At 41.4% G+C, this 22,001-nt stretch overlaps 1 protein-coding gene across 1 annotated transcript in view; it reads right to left on the bottom strand.

Moving 5' to 3' along the window:
• Window positions 1-19,217: 19,217 nt before the first annotated feature.
• The window catches only part of LOC306930486 (A-type voltage-gated potassium channel KCND3-like), a 169,443-nt gene continuing 166,659 nt past the window's right edge, over window positions 19,218-22,001 (bottom strand). Inside the window, exons 5-7 of the mRNA XM_079511481.1 lie at window positions 20,942-21,034; window positions 20,386-20,675; window positions 19,218-19,867 (exon numbers count right to left, since the gene is read on the bottom strand). Of these exons, the coding sequence (XP_079367607.1) occupies window positions 19,618-19,867; window positions 20,386-20,675; window positions 20,942-21,034 (633 nt within the window). The 3' untranslated portion in view covers window positions 19,218-19,617. The remainder of the gene's footprint in view (window positions 19,868-20,385; window positions 20,676-20,941; window positions 21,035-22,001) is intronic.

Genomic DNA, 22,001 nt, shown 5'->3' with positions numbered 1-22,001 from the left:
AGATAAACAACAGCAAAAGAAACAATAGACAAATCTCCTGTTATTTTATTTTTGTATCAATGTTGTACTCAAAGGGAACAGCAGACTGCATTGTGGCAGGTAGCAAGTAGATCAGTGACTTATCACACTGGCTGCATGATCTGGAGGTTGTGGGTTCAAACCCCACTCAAATCTTTACTTGCCAAAATCTGCCATTGACCCCATTCTGAATTTCTCAAATTTAAAAGCACTGGCAGTGGCTCAGGGGTAGAGTGGCTGGATGGTAACCGCAAGGTTGCCTGTTCGAACCCGGGCTCCCCCAGAGTTGGTGTCGAAGTGTCCTTGAGCAAGACACTGAACCCCAAATTGCTCCCGATGTGCTGGCTAGTGCCTTGCAAGGTTTCTGCCGCCATCGGTGTATGAATGTGTGTGTGAATGGGTGAATTGATGCACAATCTATGTAAAGCGCCTTGGATAAAGGTGCTATATAAATGTAGCCTGGCTAATAAACCAGACTAATATCACACAACACTGTCGCGGTATATCAGTCTGGGCTGGCTCCACTTGGATTTCATTTCCCGGGGAACATTTTCTCTTCGACGCAATTGGTCAGAGCTACTGTCAGTCAAAGGTCTCAAGCATTGAACGTCACTGTACCAAAGCCCGCCTATATTGCATACCGTGTCCCGATTGGTCCGACCTGTTCTCTGCTGTAGGAAAGAGGCGTGCTACTGAGCCTCGCCAGACCGTAATCCGCTGGTAGGCAACTTTTTTTTGCCAACGGCTGATTCGGTCTGGTTTATTAACCAGGCTAATATAAATGCACCATTTACTATATTTCTAAAACTATGAAACATTTCAAAGATTCCTTTTCAGGCAAACATGTCTACCGTAAGATGAACCTAAATACGTTTGAATGGGGTTTCTAGGTGTAAGTATGTAGGACTAGTAGCATGCCAAAGTTTGTGCTATTGCCATTGAGAATGCATTGGGCGTTTAAGTTAAATAACTCAGAAACTACAAAACATTTCAAAGTAAAAAGTTCCAGCATGTGTCTCCACAGTAAGCTGAATTATAAAAAGTGTGAATGGACTTTCTAGGTGAAAGTGACGTGCCACTATCTGCCATTATACATTTCTCAAATTAAAAGCACTATATTTCTAAAACTATGAAACATTTCAAAGATTCCTTTTCAGGCAAACATGTCCACCATACGATGAACCTAAATAGGTTTGAATGGGGATTCTAGGTGTAAGTATGTAGGACTAGTAGCATGCCAAAGTTTGTGCTATTGCCATTGAGAATGCATTGGGCGTTTAAGTTAAATAACTCAGAAACTACAAAACATTTCAAAGGAAAAAGTTCCAGCATGTGTCTCCACAGTAAGCTGAATTATAAAAAGTGTGAATGGAGTTTCTAGGTGAAAGTGAAAGTGACGTGCCACTATCTGCCATTATACATTTCTCAAATTAAAAGCACTATATTTCTAAAACTATGAAATATTTCAAAGATTCCTTTTCAGGCAAACATGTCCACCATACGATGAACCTAAATAGGTTTGAATGGGGATTCTAGGTGTAAGTATGTAGGACTAGTAGCATGCCAAAGTTATATATTTTTTCGGACGGCATACTATAGCATGTCATTTTTCGTGATTTTGGACTATTTGAAAAAGAGATGAAAATCATGAAAAACGACATACTATAGTTCATGGTTTCGGACGGCATACTATAGCATGTCGTTTTTCGTGATTTTGGAGGATTTGAAATAAAGATGAAAATCATGAAAAAACGACATACTATAATCCATGGTTTGGGACGGCATACTATAGTATGTGATATTTTCATGATTTTGGGACACTATGTCAGAGCGGGGACTTGAACCTTCAGCCTCCAGATTCCCAGGCAGGATCTGTACCCAGTGAGCTACTTTGCATGATGTTCTTAACACACTGGCTGCATGATCTGGAGGTTGTGGGTTCAAACCCCACTCAAATCTTTACTTGCCAAAATCTGCCATTGACCCCCATTCTGAATTTCTCAAATTTAAAAGCACTATATTTCTAAAACTATGAAACATTTCAAAGATTCCTTTTCAGGCAAACATGTCCACCGTAAGATGAATCTAAATACGTTTGAATGGGGTTTCTAGGTATAAGTATGTAGGACTAGTAGCATGCCAAAGTTTGTGCTATTGCCATTGAGAATGCATTGGGCGTTTAAGTTAAATAACTCAGAAACTACAAAACATTTCAAAGGAAAAAGTTCCAGCATGTGTCTCCACAGTAAGCTGAATTATAAAAAGTGTGAATGGAGTTTCTAGGTGAAAGTGAAAGTGACGTGCAACTATCTGCCATTATACATTTCTCAAATTAAAAGCACTATATTTCTAAAACTATGAAACATTTCAAAGATTCCTTTTCAGCCAAACATGTCCACCATACGATGAACCTAAATAGGTTTGAATGGGGATTCTAGGTGTAAGTATGTAGGACTAGTAGCATGCCAAAGTTATAATTTTTTTCGTTCGGCATACTATAGCATGTCATTTTTCATGATTTTGGACTATTTGAAAAAGAGATGAAAATCATGAAAAACGACAGACTATATATAGTTCATGGTTTCGGACGGCATACTATAGCATGTCGTTTTTCGTGATTTTGGAGGATTTGAAATAAAGATGAAAATCATGAAAAAACAACATACTATAATCGATGGTTTGGGACGGCATACAATAGTATGTGATATTTTCATGATTTTGGGACACTATGTCAGAGCGGGGACTTGAACCTTCAGCCTCCAGATTCCCAGGCAGGATCTGTACCCAGTGAGCTACTTTGCATGATGTTCTTAACACACTGGCTGCATGATCTGGAGGTTGTGGGTTCAAACCCCACTCAAATCTTTACTTGCCAAAATCTGCCATTGACCCCCATTCTGAATTTCTCAAATTTAAAAGCACTATATTTCTAAAACTATGAAACATTTCAAAGATTCCTTTTCAGGCAAACATGTCCACCGTAAGATGAATCTAAATACGTTTGAATGGGGTTTCTAGGTGTAAGTATGTAGGACTAGTAGCATGCCAAAGTTTGTGCTATTGCCATTGAGAATGCATTGGGCGTTTAAGTTAAATAACTCAGAAACTACAAAACATTTAAAAGTCAAAAGTTCCAGCGTGTGTCTCCACAGTAAGCTGAATTATAAAAAGTGTGAATGGAGTTTCTGGGTGAAAGTGATTTTTTGACGTGCCAATAGCTGCCATTGAGCCCCATTGTACATTTCTCAAATTTGAAAGCACTATATTTCTAAAACTATGAAACATTTCAAAAATTCCTTTTCAGGCAAACATGTCCACCGTAAGATGAACCTAAATAGGTTTGAATGGGGTTTATAGGTGTAAGTATGTAGGACTAGTAGCATGGTAAAGTTTGTGCTATTGCCATTGAGAATGAATTCGGCATTTAAGTTAAGTAACTCAGAAACTACAAAACATTTCAAAGTCAAAAGTTTCATTGTGTGTCTCCACAGTAAGCTGAATTATAAAAAGTGTGAATGGACTTTCTAGGTGAAAGTGAAAGTGACGTGCCACTATCTGCCATTATACATTTCTCAAATTAAAAGCACTATATTTCTAAAACTATGAAACATTTCAAAGATTCCTTTTCAAGCAAACATGTCCACCATAAGATGAACCTAAATAGGTTTGAATGGGGATTCTAGGTGTAAGTATGTAGGACTAGTAGCATGCCAAAGTTATATTTTTTTTCGGACGGCATACTATAGTATGTCATTTTCCGTTATTTTGGACTATTTGAAAAAGAGATGAAAATCATGAAAAACGACATACTATAGTTCATGGTTTCGGACAGCATACTATAGCATGTCGTTTTTCGTGATTTTGGAGGATTTGAAATAAAGATGAAAATCATGAAAAAACAACATACTATAATCCATGGTTTGGGACGGCATACTATAGGCCTAGTATGTGATATTTTCATGATTTTGGGACACTATGTCAGAGTGGGGACTTGAACCTGCAGCCTCCTGATTCCCAGGCAGGCTCTGTACCCAGTGAGCTACTTTGCATGATGTTCTTAAAAGGTTGAATAGATAATGACAGAAGAGCCAGAGACTTGTTTCCATTGTGTTTCATAAACATTCAAACGTCTAGAGATAAACAACAGCAAAAGAAACAATAGACAAATCTCCTGTTATTTTATTTTTGTATCAATGTTGTACTCAAAGGGAACAGCAGACTGCATTGTGGCAGGTAGCAAGTAGATCAGTGACTTATCACACTGGCTGCATGATCTGGAGGTTGTGGGTTCAAACCCCACTCAAATCTTTACTTGCCAAAATCTGCCATTGACCCCCATTCTGAATTTCTCAAATTTAAAAGCACTATATTTCTAAAACTATGAAACATTTCAAAGATTCCTTTTCAGGCAAACATGTCCACCGTAAGATGAACCTAAATACGTTTGAATGGGGTTTCTAGGTGTATGTATGTAGGACTAGTAGCATGCCAAAGTTTGTGCTATTGCCATTGAGAATGCATTGGGCGTTTAAGTTAAATAACTCAGAAACTACAAAACATTTCAAAGTAAAAAGTTCCAGCATGTGTCTCCACAGTAAGCTGAATTATAAAAAGTGTGAATGGAGTTTCTAGGTGAAAGTGAAAGTGACGTGCCACTATCTGCCATTATAAATTTCTCAAATTAAAAGCACTATATTTCTAAAACTATGAAACATTTCAAAGATTCCTTTTCAGGCAAACATGTCCACCATAAGATGAACCTAAATAGGTTTGAATGGGGATTCTAGGTGTAAGTATGTAGGACTAGTAGCATGCCAAAGTTATATATTTTTTCGGACGGCATACTATAGCATGTAATTTTTCGTGATTTTGGAGGATTTGAAATAAAGATGAAAATCATGAAAAAACGACATACTATAATCCATGGTTTGGGACGGCATACTATAGTATGTGATATTTTCATGATTTTGGGACACTATGTCAGAGTGGGGACTTGAACCTGCAGCCTTCAGATTCCCAGGCAGGATCTGTACCCAGTGAGCTACTTTGCATGATGTTCTTAAAAGGCCGAATAGATAATGACAGAAGAGCCAGAGACTTGTTTCCATTCTGTTTCATAAACATTCAAACGTCTAGAGATAAACAACAGCAAAAGAAACAATAGACAAATCTCCTGTTATTTTATTTTTGTATCAATGTTGTACTCAAAGGGAACAGCAGACTGCATTGTGGCAGGTAGCAAGTAGATCAGTGACTTATCACACTGGCTGCATGATCTGGAGGTTGTGGGTTCAAACCCCACTCAAATCTTTACTTGCCAAAATCTGCCATTGACCCCATTCTGAATTTCTCAAATTTAAAAGCACTGGCAGTGGCTCAGGGGTAGAGTGGCTGGATGGTAACCGCAAGGTTGCCTGTTCGAACCCGGGCTCCCCCAGAGTTGGTGTCGAAGTGTCCTTGAGCAAGACACTGAACCCCAAATTGCAAAATCTGCCATTGACCCCCATTCTGAATTTCTCAAATTTAAAAGCACTATATTTCTAAAACTATGAAACATTTCAAAGATTCCTTTTCAGGCAAACATGTCCACCGTAAGATGAACCTAAATACGTTTGAATGGGGTTTCTAGGTGTAAGTATGTAGGACTAGTAGCATGCCAAAGTTTGTGCTATTGCCATTGAGAATGAATTCGGCATTTAAGTTAAATAACTCAGAAACTACAAAACATTTCAAAGTCAAAAGTTTCATTGTGTGTCTCCACAGTAAGCTGAATTATAAAAAGTGTGAATGGACTTTCTAGGTGAAAGTGATTTTTTGACGTGCCAATAGCTGCCATTGAGCCCCATTGTAAATTTCTCAAATTTGAAAGCACTATATTCTTAAAACTATGAAACATTTGAAAGATTCCTTTTCAGGCAAACATTTCCACCGCAAGATGCACCTAAATAGGTTTGAATGGGGTTTCTAGGTGTAAGTATGTAGGACTAGTAGCATGGCAAAGTTTGTGCTATTGCCATTGAGAATGCATTGGTGGTAACCCAACTGTAGAGAGTGCAAACACAGTAAATAACCTATCTATGAAAAGGCAACACAATGAGCAGAAAATAAAAATGTAATGTAAATGTAAATACAACAAATTGAGCAGAGCACTGCAGGGAGTTGAACCCCGTTCCGGTAAACCAGAAGTACCACACCAGTGCCTTAGTTTTGTTGTAATTTACAGGTCCATTCGTTGAAATGTAAATTTTACATTTCAACGGTAAAGTAATTTCACAATTTACATTGTAGGCAATAATTAATAACGGTATATAAAGAAGAAAAACACAGAGGCACAAAACCACTCTCTCCACCAGGCCAAAGGCATGGGGAGAGAGTATGTTTTGCACTCCGTCCGTGTGTGTGTGAGTCTGTATGTGTGTGTGTCCGTCAGTTTGTTAACAGCTAATCTCTGGCAACGTTAACCCGGTCAATGCCACATTTTGCACACACACTCCCTGGATGCCAACGGTGAACCTTTCTAGAAATTTTCCAGAACGGCCTGTTATAGCGACACCAGGAGGCCGACTTTTGAAAAACACATGTTTTGATATTACTCCTCCAGATTGTGTCCACAAATCGTTACACACTACCTCTATATTCATGTGTTCAAGGCGGATCTGTCCGATATTTCATATTCCATACTAATTGGCTTTCAAAGTTGGATTTGCCCGTTTTGAACAAAATAATGAACGCAGCGTGCAATTTACGTGAAATCTTTCACACATTTTCTTACTAGGCTGAGGAATATATCCCACCCTTTTCCCGTTATAGTGCCACCAACAGGTGGACTTTAGCAAAACACATTTTTGGAACAAAATCCCTCAAATCATCCAATTGCCATCCAAGGCATAAGAGGAAATGGCACCCTTTTCACATTGGCCTATTATAGCGCCACCAGGAGGCCACAACCTGACCTGCCCTGGTGGAGACCTGTGCCCCGCGGGGCACTATTTCTAGTTTGCTATGATTGGACCTGTAAGGGTCCATTTGGTTACATGTGTTACACTCAGAGTTACAGACATGTAATGGTCCATTTGGTTACTAGACCTGTACGTGCCTGTCGGCCACCATATACTCTCAGAGTTACAGACCTGTAAGGTTCCATTTGGTTACATGTGTGTTACACTCTCAGTGTTAGACCTGTAAGGGTCCATTTGGTTACATGTGTTACACTCTCAGAATTACAGACCTGTAAGGGTCCATTTGGTTACATGTGTTATACTCTCAGAATACTAGTTGCTAATGCATTCCTTTGTTTGCTCTGTTTGTGGATTAAGGAGAAAATAAACGACCAGTCGACCACATTTTTGGATTATACCTTGGTGTCAAGAAACCTCTTTTATCGGAGAACCCTTGGGTGGTCAGCTCATAGCCCACAAACACAACCAGCAGAATATTTATTACTATGAAAACAACCACAAATGAAAATAGCTGATCTACAAGCTCACAGTGACACATTGTTGTACATCTGTTATTTAAAAACACATTGAGAATAAATCGAAATATTTTGAATATTTTTTTTAACATTTTAATAAAAAAGGCACACAATATGTTCAGATGGATGTCCGTGGACAATTACATATTAATCTGGGGTTCCTTGATGTGAAGACATGTGGACTGTACACTTTAGAATCAAGCCCAAAAAAACATCAACCAGCAACTACCAATAGTGACTTTACAGAAAAAAACAAGTCAAAGGTTGCTTATAATAAGCAGACATGGCAACGCGGCCTGAAGGAAGCAAAGCACACACACAAAGAGCCCCAGTACCTTGGCGGGGAAAAACATGGATATTCCTGAAACATCCTGCTGAAAGCCTACTACGAGGAATACAACAAGGACCCTTTCTCCTCTACCACCATGGAACTTGGAGAGACTCTGATCAGTGAAGTTGGGGAAGAACGAAGGAATGTCTGGAAGGAAATTATAGAGAACATGACAAATAACAGCAGGAAGGCATGGGTCACAATCCGCCGTCTTGGCGAAGACCACACCACCCAGAATCACAACGGTCACAGCAAACTCTGTTGCATCAGCTGGTGGCCAATGGTCGTAACCAACACCGCCGCCGACCCACAGGGGAACACCATCGCACAGTGGTATCATACCAACCACAATCAGCCAGCCCTCAAGAACTCAAAACTGCAATGGGAAAGTTGAAACCCGGAAAAGCAGCAGGGATTGATGACATACTGGCAGAAATGATACAGCACCTGGGACCTAACGCAAAGACCTGGCTCCTGGGGATGCTGAACACATGCATGGCACAGAAAAACCATCCCTTCTGTCTGGACTCTGGAGAAAGGCCAAAGTGGTTGCAATCCCCAAACCCCAAGACCCATCATCCCCAAAGAGCTACCGACCCATTTCCCTCCTCTGCATTACCTACAAGCTCTATGAGAGGCTGCTACTCCAACGCCTCATGCCACATAGACACCAAGCTGACTAAAGACCAAGCTGGTTTCTGTCCTGGCCGCTCGTGTGCTGGACAGAGCTCAACCTCACCCAACACATTGAGGATGGGTTTGAGGGAAAACAAATAACTGGAGCAGCATTCATAGATCTCTCTGCTGCCTATACGACACTGTCCAACATCGCACAATGGTCAGGAAACTACTGGACATGACTGGTGACCTGGACCTGTGTCAAGTCATCAAAAGCCTCCTCAACAACAGGCGGCAGGCGCTTCTATGTCCAGTTAAATGACCAGAGGACTAAACCCCTGAATATAGTGGGTTTGTCTTTAGATCGATCAGGGATCTGTTCAATACTGTACTGGGCTGACTGTTACTGTACAGTATGCATGGGGCTGAACGCTGCATAGCAACCAACAGGCGATTAATAATGACTCATATAGGACTGTATCATTCATCAGTATTTATTCCTTAGACCCTACAAAAGACCAGATGTTTTATTTCATATGATTTGAAATGTATTTGACTGAGTTTAAAGTGTCTGATTTGTTGAAAATAGCTGATCAACAATTGCTCGTAGATCGGCTAGTTTCAAATAGCCGATGTGTATAGGGTTTATAGTGGATATAGCTGATGTTGATGCTATATTAAAAAACACAACACAAAATCTGGGGATCCCTGGGCGTCCCCGGACCCCAGTCTGAGACTCACTGTGCTATTATTGTTAGTATAGGTCAGTCAGTAAACACTGAAGTTGGTGCTTTCATGAAAGTAAGGATAGCACTCAATCCATTGATTCACAATACCAGAATGCACTTTTAATTATAATACATGAAGCAGATAGCCCTGTGATTAAATCTTTAGCATTACACTGCAACCACACTGTGGCTACCTTTTTATTCACAATGCAAAGTTATTGTACTCCTAATATATCATGGTGTAGTCAGCACAGTAGATTCATATTTCAATCGATCAGGGATTGTGCAAAACTGTTCAATGAATTGCCTCTTCTGCTACATTAAACAGCAGTTACTTCTAACTGTTATTGAGACTCCTAGAGCATGTTGACATGGATAGCTGATGTATAGCATATCTGTGTTATAATTAATGGGTTTGATTGATTAAATGAATTGCCTGTTTTATTAGACAAAAATATAGAACCGTACAAGTACTGTCAAAACAAGAGCAAAAAAAAAACACTGGTAGTAGTACTATCCAAACTTCTGCTGGATATAGGGTTCGAAGCCCTACAGCGCTGTGACCTGCTGACTGCCTCACCTTTATCCTGTTTACATTAAATATGAAATGCACTATTTCACTGAGTGTAAAGACGCTGTGTTCAGATTACCACAAAACCCACTTAACAGTAATACAACAACATAATTTGTGTGATATAGCAATGCAATTTTAATTGACATATCAATATATAACACCCAATATATACATACATACATACATATCAATATATAACACAGCTCTGTAATTACACCCTTTACACAAACAAAAGAAGAGTAGCAAATTATAACATAACAGCTGAGCTCATCCTTTTCTTTTTTGTCTAAACCCCTCCTGTTTTTGGATTTGTAAGAAATCAGCAAGATTTGGCTTTTGGTGACTAGTTTCTGAATTTTGGTGTGGTGTTATGGGTATAAGGATTTCAAAAAGCTGTGCAAACGCATTGGGAGCGCCCCCTAGTGGTCTGTGTGCACAGACTCAAATATTGGATACGTGAAATGAAATGAAATGAAATGATTACTATATTTACCCAGGGTATCTGGGCTAAGCTCAAGAACTTGTTTCCAGCCAGGCCCTGCTCATAGAACACATTTCATCGTAGTGGTTCAATGCCTTGTTCAAGGGCACTTCAGCGGTGGTAATTTTAACGTGTCGGACCGCTGATTCGAACTGGCGACCTTCCGGTATCAAGACCGCTCCGCAATCCGTTCGGCCACCGCTGCGTATAGGTATGGTTGAAATAATAATAATTTCAATGGATTCTGTTACTATTGGGTGTGCTAAATAAGTTAACATACTAAAATTTTAGGAACAACGAACAACCAGAAAGGCATCGTTTTCAAGATGGTGTCCATGGTAGCTAAAATGAGCTAAAATGCCTATAAACTGGGATTTAATATGTAAAAAAAACCATTGGAAACTAATTTGGCTCGCCCCCTAGTGGTCAGTTTGCAATGAAACCACTATTAGATATGTCAGTATATGGTTGGAGGAACCCGAAATAATTGATAGAAGAGATTTTTCAATGGATTCTGTTACCATTGGGTGTGCTAAATAACATACTAAAAGTTTACGGAAAACGAACAACTCAATCGACAGGTGTGGGACATTTCAGTGCAGCAAATGCAGAAGCCTTTTGAAATACTTATACACAAACCTAACACCACAAGCCAAATTCTGCTGATTTCTTACAAGTCTGCCCCCCGCTACGGTGCCCCTTTGCCACACAGGCCCAGGAACTGCTTCACACAATACCAGCTGATGCCTCCAAGGCTTCCTGGGTGAAGGGGAGATGGAGGGACCAGTGGTCCTGGCCATGCAGCCAGAACCTGCCCCGCATGGAGTGGACAACCCTCAATCGACAGGTGTGGGACATTTCAGTGCAGCAAATGCAGAAGTGGGGTCTCACAGACAGTGTCCACTGACCTAGAGTAGACAAAATGACACACTGGACTGGCTTGCTGCAACGGAGCTGAAGGTCTAAGGACATACGACAGAAGAAGTCCATACAACCACACATATACCCCACCCTAAAAATAAATGTCAAATTAATAAATGGTAAGAATGTAAATTGCTAGAAAATGAGAATCAGGGTTTTTAGTTTGATCAACCATAATACACTTTGAACATCATCTTGTTTTTCTTTAATGCTGCTCTTAATCTTCTGAAATACTTATATTAATAATTAATACCTTGGGGAGAGAGAGAGAGAGAGAGAGAGAGAGAGAGAGAGAGAGAGAGAGAGAGAGAGAGAGAGAGAGAGAGAGAGAGAGAACTCTGAATGGAAGGAAGCACCTTAAGGAATACAAATCATTGTGTGTACACTGTTTATACCCTACACTGCTTACAGGAAATTACATCGGTACATTGAAATTCTGTTATATAAACAGAGCAACTAACTAATTAGATGTGTGTTTGTTCTTTAAATTTATAAAATTCTTCATTATTTTCAACTTCTGCTGGTCGATACATTTGCACTATATATTGTATCCCACAGTTTTTTTTGCTATTTATCTATTTTCTAATACTATTTATGTTTGTATGTATATATTTACGGTGTCGTGTGTGTTTTGTTGGTTTGTTTAAAAGTGTATTGATACACTTACCCTGAGCTTCAAGGTTCTTTATTGTTACATCTTACATACCGGTACTTGTGAGTAAAATTATTGTCATTTGACATGCATTAGTCTACGGACCCCCATTTAATGGCATATCTATCTCTGGGTCCCCCAATTTATATTTTCAAATCAATGTTAATTTAACTCTGAGAGTACAAATGGAACCAACGGGTCCATTTGGTTTCATTTGTACACTGAGTTACAGACCCATAAGGGTCCATTTTGTTACTATCAATTAGCTGGGGACCCCCTGGAACTCCCTCAATGACCCCTGGGGGTCCCCAGACCCCACTTGGTCATCTAGATGGAAAGAATCTATCCAAATTCATCAATTCAATCATAACTACTAACAATGTAAATTTAAGCAGTATAGAAAATCAAGGGCAGAGAAGTAAGAAACACAGTGGTACAATTATAACTCAACATATTGTTTTAATATTTTACATCCAGGTATGCCATTACCAGGCAGTTAACTATTAATATATCTTCCATGAGGGGGAATCGAACTCCAGTCTCCAAATCCCCTACAAAGAAAAGTGAAAATTCTGATTGGGTGTCCGTCTGTGCCACTCAACCCAGGAGGTAACGAGGCATGTAGTACAGGAAATCTATGGAAAAAAGGAACACGCTAAATTGCTTTGGTGGCAGATTTTAATCTGGAATCTGACACTTCATAGTCGCTACGACACAAGAGAATCTCAAATGATAAACAACCAACACTCTGACAAAATATACACACAGCAACAGACGCACTGAAAAGCTCAGTTTAAAAGAAGGAAACAAACACAAACAACAATGCCAAGACTTTTAAAACGTGACCCTCTGTATGCCAATAGAAGTGTGATAAAGTGTCCACCATACAACATCATTATAAGCATCATGAACAATGACAAAGTTATGCTCCATCGTACAACGGCAACACAAATGCAAAATAGCTAATTTATAGCCACGTCACAAACGTGACACATTGTGAGGTTATAGATCAGGTATTTTTGGACCACGACACCGTTGTGCGACAAATTAGATATTTGACTTAAAGGGGTATTTCCATTTAAAACGTTGCTGGGGATCATTTTCACGTCTATCTGACTTTTGCGTGCACCAATACCGAAACCAGCCTATTAAACTGGAGAGCAGTGTATAGTAACTACCAGCAAGTACATTTACTTAAACCTAGAACACTAAACATATTTTTTGTTACACCATCACTAAACACGGGTATATTACGGGTAAAATATTCCATAACAAATATTTCTCATCAAAATATATTGAAGTACAGCAATTCATGGCAACTTGAGTAACTCTTCTTTAATATTTCATCATGACTTTCACAAAAATAAATAAATAGATATCTATTTATGTCTATCATAGGGGGGCAAAATCTGTGAAAATGTGCATATTATTTTAAAGAAAAAAAGTTAAAAAACAGAAATTAATTTGGGAACTTCTCCTTTGGTCCACCCATTCCTAGGACATGTAAAAAAGTCCATTGTGGGTGCATGGGATTTTTCTCTATCACACCATCACTAAACACCTGCCTGGAGAAAAAAAACAGATGTGAGCAGGGAAACAGACCTACATTCTATGTCGTCACTGAGCATCATGAAGGTACTGTAAACCTAACCTTACCTCAGACATTAGCAACATTATGAAAAGTACAAAAATATAATCGTTGTGAAAATCACGCGTGTTTAGTGTTCTAGGGAGTACTGTTCTTTCTTTCTTTAAAAAAAAAAGTTTTACTGGATTATTTCCAATATTCAGTAGTACTTTTACTTCTACTCCACTACAACTCAAAGGCAAATATTGTACATTAACTGCACTACATTTATTTGAAACCTTTAGTTACTACTACTGTATCTATACTTTGTAGATTTTGATTGTTATTATAAGACATACATTAACCACTTCAGCTCTATATACATTTTGGCAGCTCTACAAGCTCACAATGATGACGATGTGACGCATTGTGAGCTTGTAGAGCTGCTATTTTCAAAAGATTTTTTATACATTTGAAAACTTGTGTAACGGGACATTCTGCATAATGAGCACTTTCTACTTTTGGTACTAAGTACATTTTGATACCAACACTTTTGTACTTTTACTCAAGTCAATTCTTAATGTTTTACTTGTAACTTCTACATTTCTGCATTGATACTTTTACTTAAGTAAAAAAAAATCAACCACTGTCTGGAGTGCACACAAAAGCCAGAGTAGACGTGAAAATGACCCCCAGACGTTTTGTTTATGAAGTGAAATATCCCTTAAAGTTGATTGAGTGTGAACATATGGGACGCATTGTGCATTCTTCAGTAATCATTTGAAGTGTGACGTAAAATGTTGTAAAAAGCCCTGTTGAATTCACAAGTACCGGTACGAAAAATACCATGGTCCCAATTCTGAACATCAATGAGCAAAGCAACACTCTTAAAGGGACATATTGTTCATCAGGGACGTGCACACAGACATCAAAGGGGGCTTCAGCCCCTGCCCATTTACCCGTCTGTAAACAACCTTTTCCAGCCCACGAACGCAGCATCTCCTATGGTGAAAGAAATGCAAATGCCACTATCCTCTCCTTTCCATGCCATACTGGAAGGGCAGCATTCAGGAGAATTGCTTTCTTCCCCCCCACAAAGTCTCCTGAACTTGAATGCAGCATTTTGCGTTGAACAAATTTGTTTAGAAATCCATGTCATACACCGCATCTCCAGTAGATAAAGAGTGGGTTTGCGCCCTGAAAATAGCTGCCGTTTTAACTATTTTTGTCCAAAAGTGACCTCTTATGGGATTTCAGCCCCTGCCTTTCTATCACTGTCTGCACGTCCCTGTTGTTCATATTCAGCAGGTACCGTGATGACATAAAAGAATGACGGACCAGTTTGTATATATTTTCTATATACCTTGTCCCTATGTTTAGAGTACCAACAGGGGGCACTGTTGCACCACTCACTTCAGACCCCGGTCTGATTTTTGAGTGGTGCAACCACTCCCTTACGGAGCTTATGTGTGTGGGTGCCTGGGTGGGTATGAGCACGAAAAGGGTGGGTATGAGCATGGTTGTTTTTCACCACCTGTGCGCAACCTAACACACACACACAAACACACACGGACATATTAACTGTATATATGATGATTTCGGGTGTGCCAGTACAGTGACAGTACAGTACAGTAGAGGGTACAGTAGAGGGACCCCCACAAGGTAACTCTGTCATTTCTCAACCGCTTCGGACGTGGGGCGGCTCACCGGAATCGGCCTGGCCCCCTGGGCGTGTTCCTGTGGGTCTGGATGTTCCGGGGACCCCCCAGGGACTCCCCGGGGACCCCACATGGTAACTCTCATTTCTCTACCGTTTCGGACGTGGGGCGGCTTACCGGAATCGGCCTGGCCCCCTGGGCGTGTTCCTGTGGGTCTGGATGTTCCGGGGACCCCCCAGGGACTCCCCGGGGACCCCACATGGTAACTCTCTCATTTCTCTACCGTTTCGGACGTGGGGCGGCTCGCCGGAACCGGGCCGGCACCCTGGCTGTGGTCCTGTGGGTCTGGAACTTCCGGAGACCCCCCGAGGACCCCCACACGGAGTTGCACCACTCACTTCACACAGGTGTGATTTTTTTTCTTCAGACAACTCACAAAGGCAACACAAAACACAACAATACCACAGAAAACTGCGACAAAAAAACTGCGAACAAAAACTTCAATTGGTTCTTCATTATTGAAAAAAACACATTAAGTGAAATTATAGCTCACATTCAAGTAAAAACATATAAACAAAAAAACATTGATTGTTCCTTTTTTTTAGATTTAGACTTAGTCACAAATTATTCCAGACACCACCAGGCACCTATGAATTTCCAATGAGCAACAATACAATAGCAGGTAGGTTTATAATGTGCTGCACTGTGGTTACAGTATCATGTCAGTATTGTGGTCAGTATCATGGTCAGTATCACGCAACGTCAGTATCACGTCAGTATCATGGTCAGTATCACGTCAGTATCATGGTCAGCATCATGTCAGTATCGTGGTCAGTGTCATGGTCAGTATCATGTCAGTATCATGGACCAGACAGTGGCCTTCCCCGGCCGGGTCATATCAAAGACTATAAAAATGGGACCCCTTTTGAAACCAGTCCCTTGACTTGAAGTGCTCTCGGGAGGTTCCCTCGTCAGGAAGTGCCCCTCCAGCTGAATCAAGTTCCCTTGATTAGGGTGCTGGGTATAAAAATGACACCATTCGTTTCCATGGTTACCATCATGCAATTGTGTTACCTGTTATTTTGTTTGTACAGTTATATTGCATTGCATCGTGTATGTTTGTGTGACATGTGGATTTCATTATTATGGACATTTAAAAGGAAATGCAGCGTGACTGTCAAAAAGGACATACAGTATACATCCATGGTGTTTATAAATCATTGTGTTAAGTTATTTTGTTTGTGTGGTTTCATTTAGTTTTTCACAGTGGGGTAAATAAAGAGCCCATGTGAACATCAGTTGGAGCGTTGTCTATTCTGCATCAGATGAAGATTGTTTAGGAGCAGTTTATTTATCATTTATTTGTGGTGGTATACTTACATTTGTAGGTCGCGGCCGGTTTCCATGCGGACACAGAGCAGGGCTGCACAAGGCAATGGAGTCTAGATCGGCACAGACTCGCTCTTGAGGGCTTTATAAGCCACTTCCACTCGAGGCTGCTTGGTTTCGGATGACACTTAATATGGCGCAGCCTCGCGTGAACACATATATCGAGGTCAAGTGTGTAGGGCGAGTGGCGAGGAGGCGGTTTCAAAAAAAGGGAATGCCTCCCTGCTTGGCACTTAGCATCAATGGGTTGGATTGGGGCGTCAAATCAACTAATCAAATGATTCCTTGGCTGCGGCTCACCGCTCAAAGAGATGGGTCAAATGTGGAGAACTAATTTCACTGCGGTAACGTGTGTGAGAAATCGTATGACTTTGGTCAGTATCATGTCAGTAGTCTATCATGGTCAGTATCACGTCAGTATCATGGTCAGTAAATTCTTTCAACAACATGTACAACAAAAAACAAAAATAACAACTTGAAAACAGCGAAAACACTGATTATTTTTCACTATTTTCATCATAATCTCTATACGGTTTAAGCAGTTCACTTTCAATTATTTGGTTTAAATTAATATCAATGTTGGCGTATCTCCGGGGCTAATTTGAGTCTAAACACATATCCCAATAGTTCATTTTGAAATATGTTTAGTCCATATTATCATAATTATTTCTTTTCCAGCTTTTCTGGGTTAAGCCTACTTTATGCTCCACTGAACATTTATTAGAAAAGAATGGATTTTCAGATTAACTATGCATGTTTCGATGAGGCCATACATTACCTTTAGATTTGGGACCTTTTTGGCCCATTCAGGCCTGACGTCGAAATAAAAAGAAAATATTCTGAAAGAATATATATTCAAAGATTTGTGCAGCATTTTCACGATTTTTCAAAAATAGCAGACCTACAAGCTCGTAGCGCGCCACTCGGTGGCGCGCTATGAGCTTGTAGATCTGCTATTTTTCAATAGCTAAAATATAACATAATGTCCAGAATGGGTTTAACCACACTAAATTGAAAGTGAACCGTCCCTCGAACATAATCACAGCCGCTTGTTGTTGTTGTCACAGTGGTCCTCAACCTTCTCGGTGTGTGACAAATTACACACGCAGGTCACACCTTTTCACTTTCCGTTGACATTCATCCTATTTCACCATGGGCTCTCGGCACTCTACCTAAAAGAGCAGCGACTGCACCATTAAGCCATTCGTACATTAAAGCATTCCCTGCAAATGAATTGTCATGATCGTGTATTTGTATATTGTAAAAAATATATTCTGCATGTCATAAATCACATCATATACTCACGCGGCAACCATAAGTTGTCTCTGGCCGCAAGAACCACTGCCTCACCATACAGTAGTCAGTATAAAAGTCTTTACTATCTGAAAGCACAGTGCCAAGGCAGACTCACAGTTTCACAGAGTGGGCTGGGTGGACACAGGGCCGGATCTACCATATGGGCACGTGCCCAGGGGCCCTTGGGCACCAGGGGCCCCTAAAAATAAAAAAATAAAAAGATTTTTTATTTTTATTTTTTTAGCTCCACAGAAAATTTCCCTGCTAATCCTACCACTCTGGGGGGGGGGTAGGCGACCGGAAATAGGCCAATATAACGGCATAAAACTGCCCCAAAATGGCTCCAAAACAGCAAAAATGTTGCGCGCGTGTGAAGGGGGGCCCTTCGAGCTTCAGTGCCCAGGGGCCCTCAGAGGTGTTAATCCGGCCCTGGTGGACAGTATGGAATGGAACTGCATGGGGAACCAGTGGTGGAACGTAACTTAACCCATAGACCTGAGTCCGATTCTACAAATGCCTTCTACTGTAAATCCTGACAGTTTTCTGAAAAAACAATGTTTCTATGTCAGTGGTTCTGAAACATGTTCATGTCAAGGAACCCCAAGATTATATGTAATTGGCCGCCGACCCCCATCTGAAAATATGTGTTGTTCCAGGGACCCCCCCCCCCCCCCCCAGAAGTAAAGATTTGAGTTAAAAACGTTCACTCTCAAAGAATATATATTCAAAGATTTGTCATTTGTCATAACACGGCACTCGGTGCCGCGCTATGAGCTTGTAGATCTGCTATTTTTCAATGGCTAAAGTATAACATAATCCTTAAAACACCTAAAGGGGTTCCCCATCCAAAATGGGTTAAGTTTACTTGACTTTAGTACTGTACTTAAGTACCATTTTGAGGTATTTGTACTTTACTTGAGTATTTCTGATTTCCAATTACGTCTACTCCAAATGTCGTACTTTAACTCCACTACATTTTCTTGAAAACTTTCGTTACTACTTACTTTGTGGATTTTGATTATTATTACAAAACATACACTTCGGTCCTACATTCAACGTCTTTTACTTTTGTACTTTTACTCAAGTGCATTTAGAATTCCGGACTTTGAATTTTTATACTTTTTCTGAAGTAACAAATGTGAGTACTTTTTCCACCACTGACTGGGACTATGATGATTGTATGTATACAGGCAGGTAAACATGAAGCATTTGCACGCACGCGCACACGCACACACACACGCACACACACACACGCGCACACACACACACACACACGCACACGCACACACGCACACGCACACGCACACGCACGCACACACACACACAAGCACACACACAGCAACAACTGTGTGTGGCATTAACATCAGCATCAACTGACATGGCTCTTCAAATGATGCCATCAAGATATCTAAAAATTATATTATTTCCATTCTTTCCCCGCCCACCTCAAAATAGTTACAACAAACAACACAACACACAGGACCAATCAAACTCAAGTTAACGCGGTATGTTAATTGTCCTAGTCTTTGTTTCAAATTTCCTTTTAAGTACAAAGAAGATCCGTTTCGCAGACAGTATATCTTCTGATACTTGCTCACAGGACACCTTCTGTGTTTAAATCAGTCTTCTTTCCTACAACAAACCGTTACAAACAGAGCAATTCCGTTCATGTCTATTATATAGAAACACAACAAAGTGCAAGATCGTCACTCAGTTCACGTATTTCGGTGTCATCCCAGTACCGTGGGTCTGCCCGCGTCCCCCTCCCCTGAGACAGGGACCCCCACCCGTCCGTTCCGAGGCAGAGCAGCGCGCTTCCCTCTGCTGTCCTTTCTCCTGTTGCTTCCCCTCCATTCGTTCGTTCGTTATTTTTTCCTGATGGGTTGAGTCACATCGGTCGGGCCACGGCCTCACAGAGCGGATACTTTGGTGATGCTGACGCTAGCCGAGCTAGCGGTGGTGCGGATGCTCGGCGTCGCCGCGGGGCATCCTCCCGGGGGACGCGGGGGTCTCCGTTGCGGGGGCTCGTGGAGGCCGTCGCCGTCAGGGCTTAAGGCGGGGGGAGTCGGGAGGCTGATTATGGCCGTGGTGATCTGTCCGCCCTTGCAGTTGATCCTGCTGACGTCTTCGGTCTTCAAGTTGAGACTGGAGCGACTGCGACTGGGGGGAGGGAGGGGGGGGGAGAGAGAGAGAGAGAGAGAGAGAGAGAGAGAGAGAGAGAGAGAGAGAGAGAGAGAGAGAGAGCATGCAATGGAATATCACAGCCATGATTATTTTAATTTAGTATCATTCAGTGGTGTAAACTAAAGTAACTAAGTGCATTTACTTCAAGTACTGTACTTAAGTACAATTTTGAGGTATTGTTTATTGTTTTCGTTTGTGCCAATTTTCAGTACTTTTACTCCACTGCAATTATTTGAAAACTTGACTTTACTAGTTACTTTGTAGATTTTGATTACCATTACAAAACACGCATTACCCACTTCAGCCCTATAATATAGGGTTGTACATATTATGTACATTTCGGCCATTTGAAAATAGCCGATCTACAACAAGCTCACATCATTCCAAGGAAACATGGCTCTTCCATGGGCAGAGGGAGAGCTAAGGGCGGCATACCAAACTGGGGGTCCTTGAAATTAAAAAGAAACAGCCTTAATTATAGGTTGTCTTTTCACCTGGCAGTTCGCGATGGCAGCTGTATGTGGATGGCACTCAGCTCCTGCAGGGGACCCGACTGGGCGGTGGCGGCTCCGGTGCGGCCTGCAGGGGGCAGCGTCGTCGCCGCGCTGCAGGCGTCGGGCAGAGTCTCGGTCCTTTCGACCCGCTGGGTACAGCAGCAGCAGCAGGTGGCGCCAAAGGAGCTCTCCTGGCTGGACACGGAGGGGCTGCGGGACACGTACCTCTGCAGGGACGTCTCCAGACAGTTCTGCTCGTAGTATATCTGCTCGTCAACAAACTCATGGGCCTGGAGAAGGACGCGCACACGCATGCACACGCGCACACACACACACACACACACACACACACACACACACACACACACACACACACACACACACACACACACACACACACACGAAATTGAGTGATTTGTCTTAACTCCTGTCTATAAATAAAGTTCTTATTATCTGCAGTGAAAAGTGGGGCTAAATGGAAAATAAATACATGAATAAAATGAGTAAATGACTAAATCGTTACAATGACTGCGATTGACAGTTCAAGTGGACTCACGGTTGTCTTCTCCAAACAGTGCAGTAGGTGGTGGTGTTGGCATTCTATCAGCGATATGGCCTTACCCAGCTTCTGTTCATCCTCCTCTGTACCCTGCACGGACACACGGACACACAGACACAGACACAGACACAGACACAGACACAGACACAGACACACACACACACACACACACACACACACACACACACACACACACACACACACACACACACACACACACACACACACACACACACACACACACACACACACACACACACACACACACACACACGCAAAAGCACAGGTGCACATAGGACAATTTAGCCACTATATGTCTTAGGTCTATTAAAAGATGACATTAATGGTGTAGTCCCACAGTCATGGAAGGCATTCCATGGTGAAGAACATGAATCATTGTGCATATTATAAGCCTCCTCCTCAGTGGGTGGCGAGCCCTTCTGGGAACTGGAAGGTCACCAGCGGTTTGTGGTCAGTGTCCCTGAGCAAGGTACCTAAACTTCTAACGGCTCCCCAGGTGCCGTAATAATGACACCTACTGCTCCTAAAAGTTAGGATGGGTAAATGTAGAGCAGTGGTTCCCAAACTTTTTCGTGTCAAGGACCCCCAAATCAACATTCATTAGGCCACGGACCCCCCCCATTTGAAAACGTATGCCAGTGACCCCGATAAGGGATTTTTACGGCTCTAGCAGTGATTCCGAAACATGTTTATTTCATGGACCCCCAGTTTCACACGCATTATGCTACGGACCCCCGATTTAATGGCATTTCTATCTCTGGTACCCCAAAACTATTCAAGAGACTATGACTAAAACTACAATCAAAATTTGCTGCCAAAAATCCAATCCAATCCAATTTGCTGCCCCCAATCCAACCCTTGATGCTGAGTGCCAAGTAGGGAGGCACTGGGTCTCACTTTTCAGAGTCTTTGGTATTACCCGGCTAGGGATTGAACCCCTGACCTCTCAGTCTCAGGGCGGGCACTCTAACCACAAGGCCACTGAGCTGGCAAATACAAGCCTTACTTGAATTATATACAGACCAACGGCTACCGT

Source organism: Electrona antarctica (genome assembly GCF_951216825.1).
Source record: "Electrona antarctica genome assembly, chromosome: 9".
NCBI lineage: Eukaryota > Metazoa > Chordata > Actinopteri > Myctophiformes > Myctophidae > Electrona > Electrona antarctica.
The sequence above is the reverse complement of the archived record's forward strand: the minus strand, read 5'-3'. Positions and strand labels throughout refer to the sequence as shown.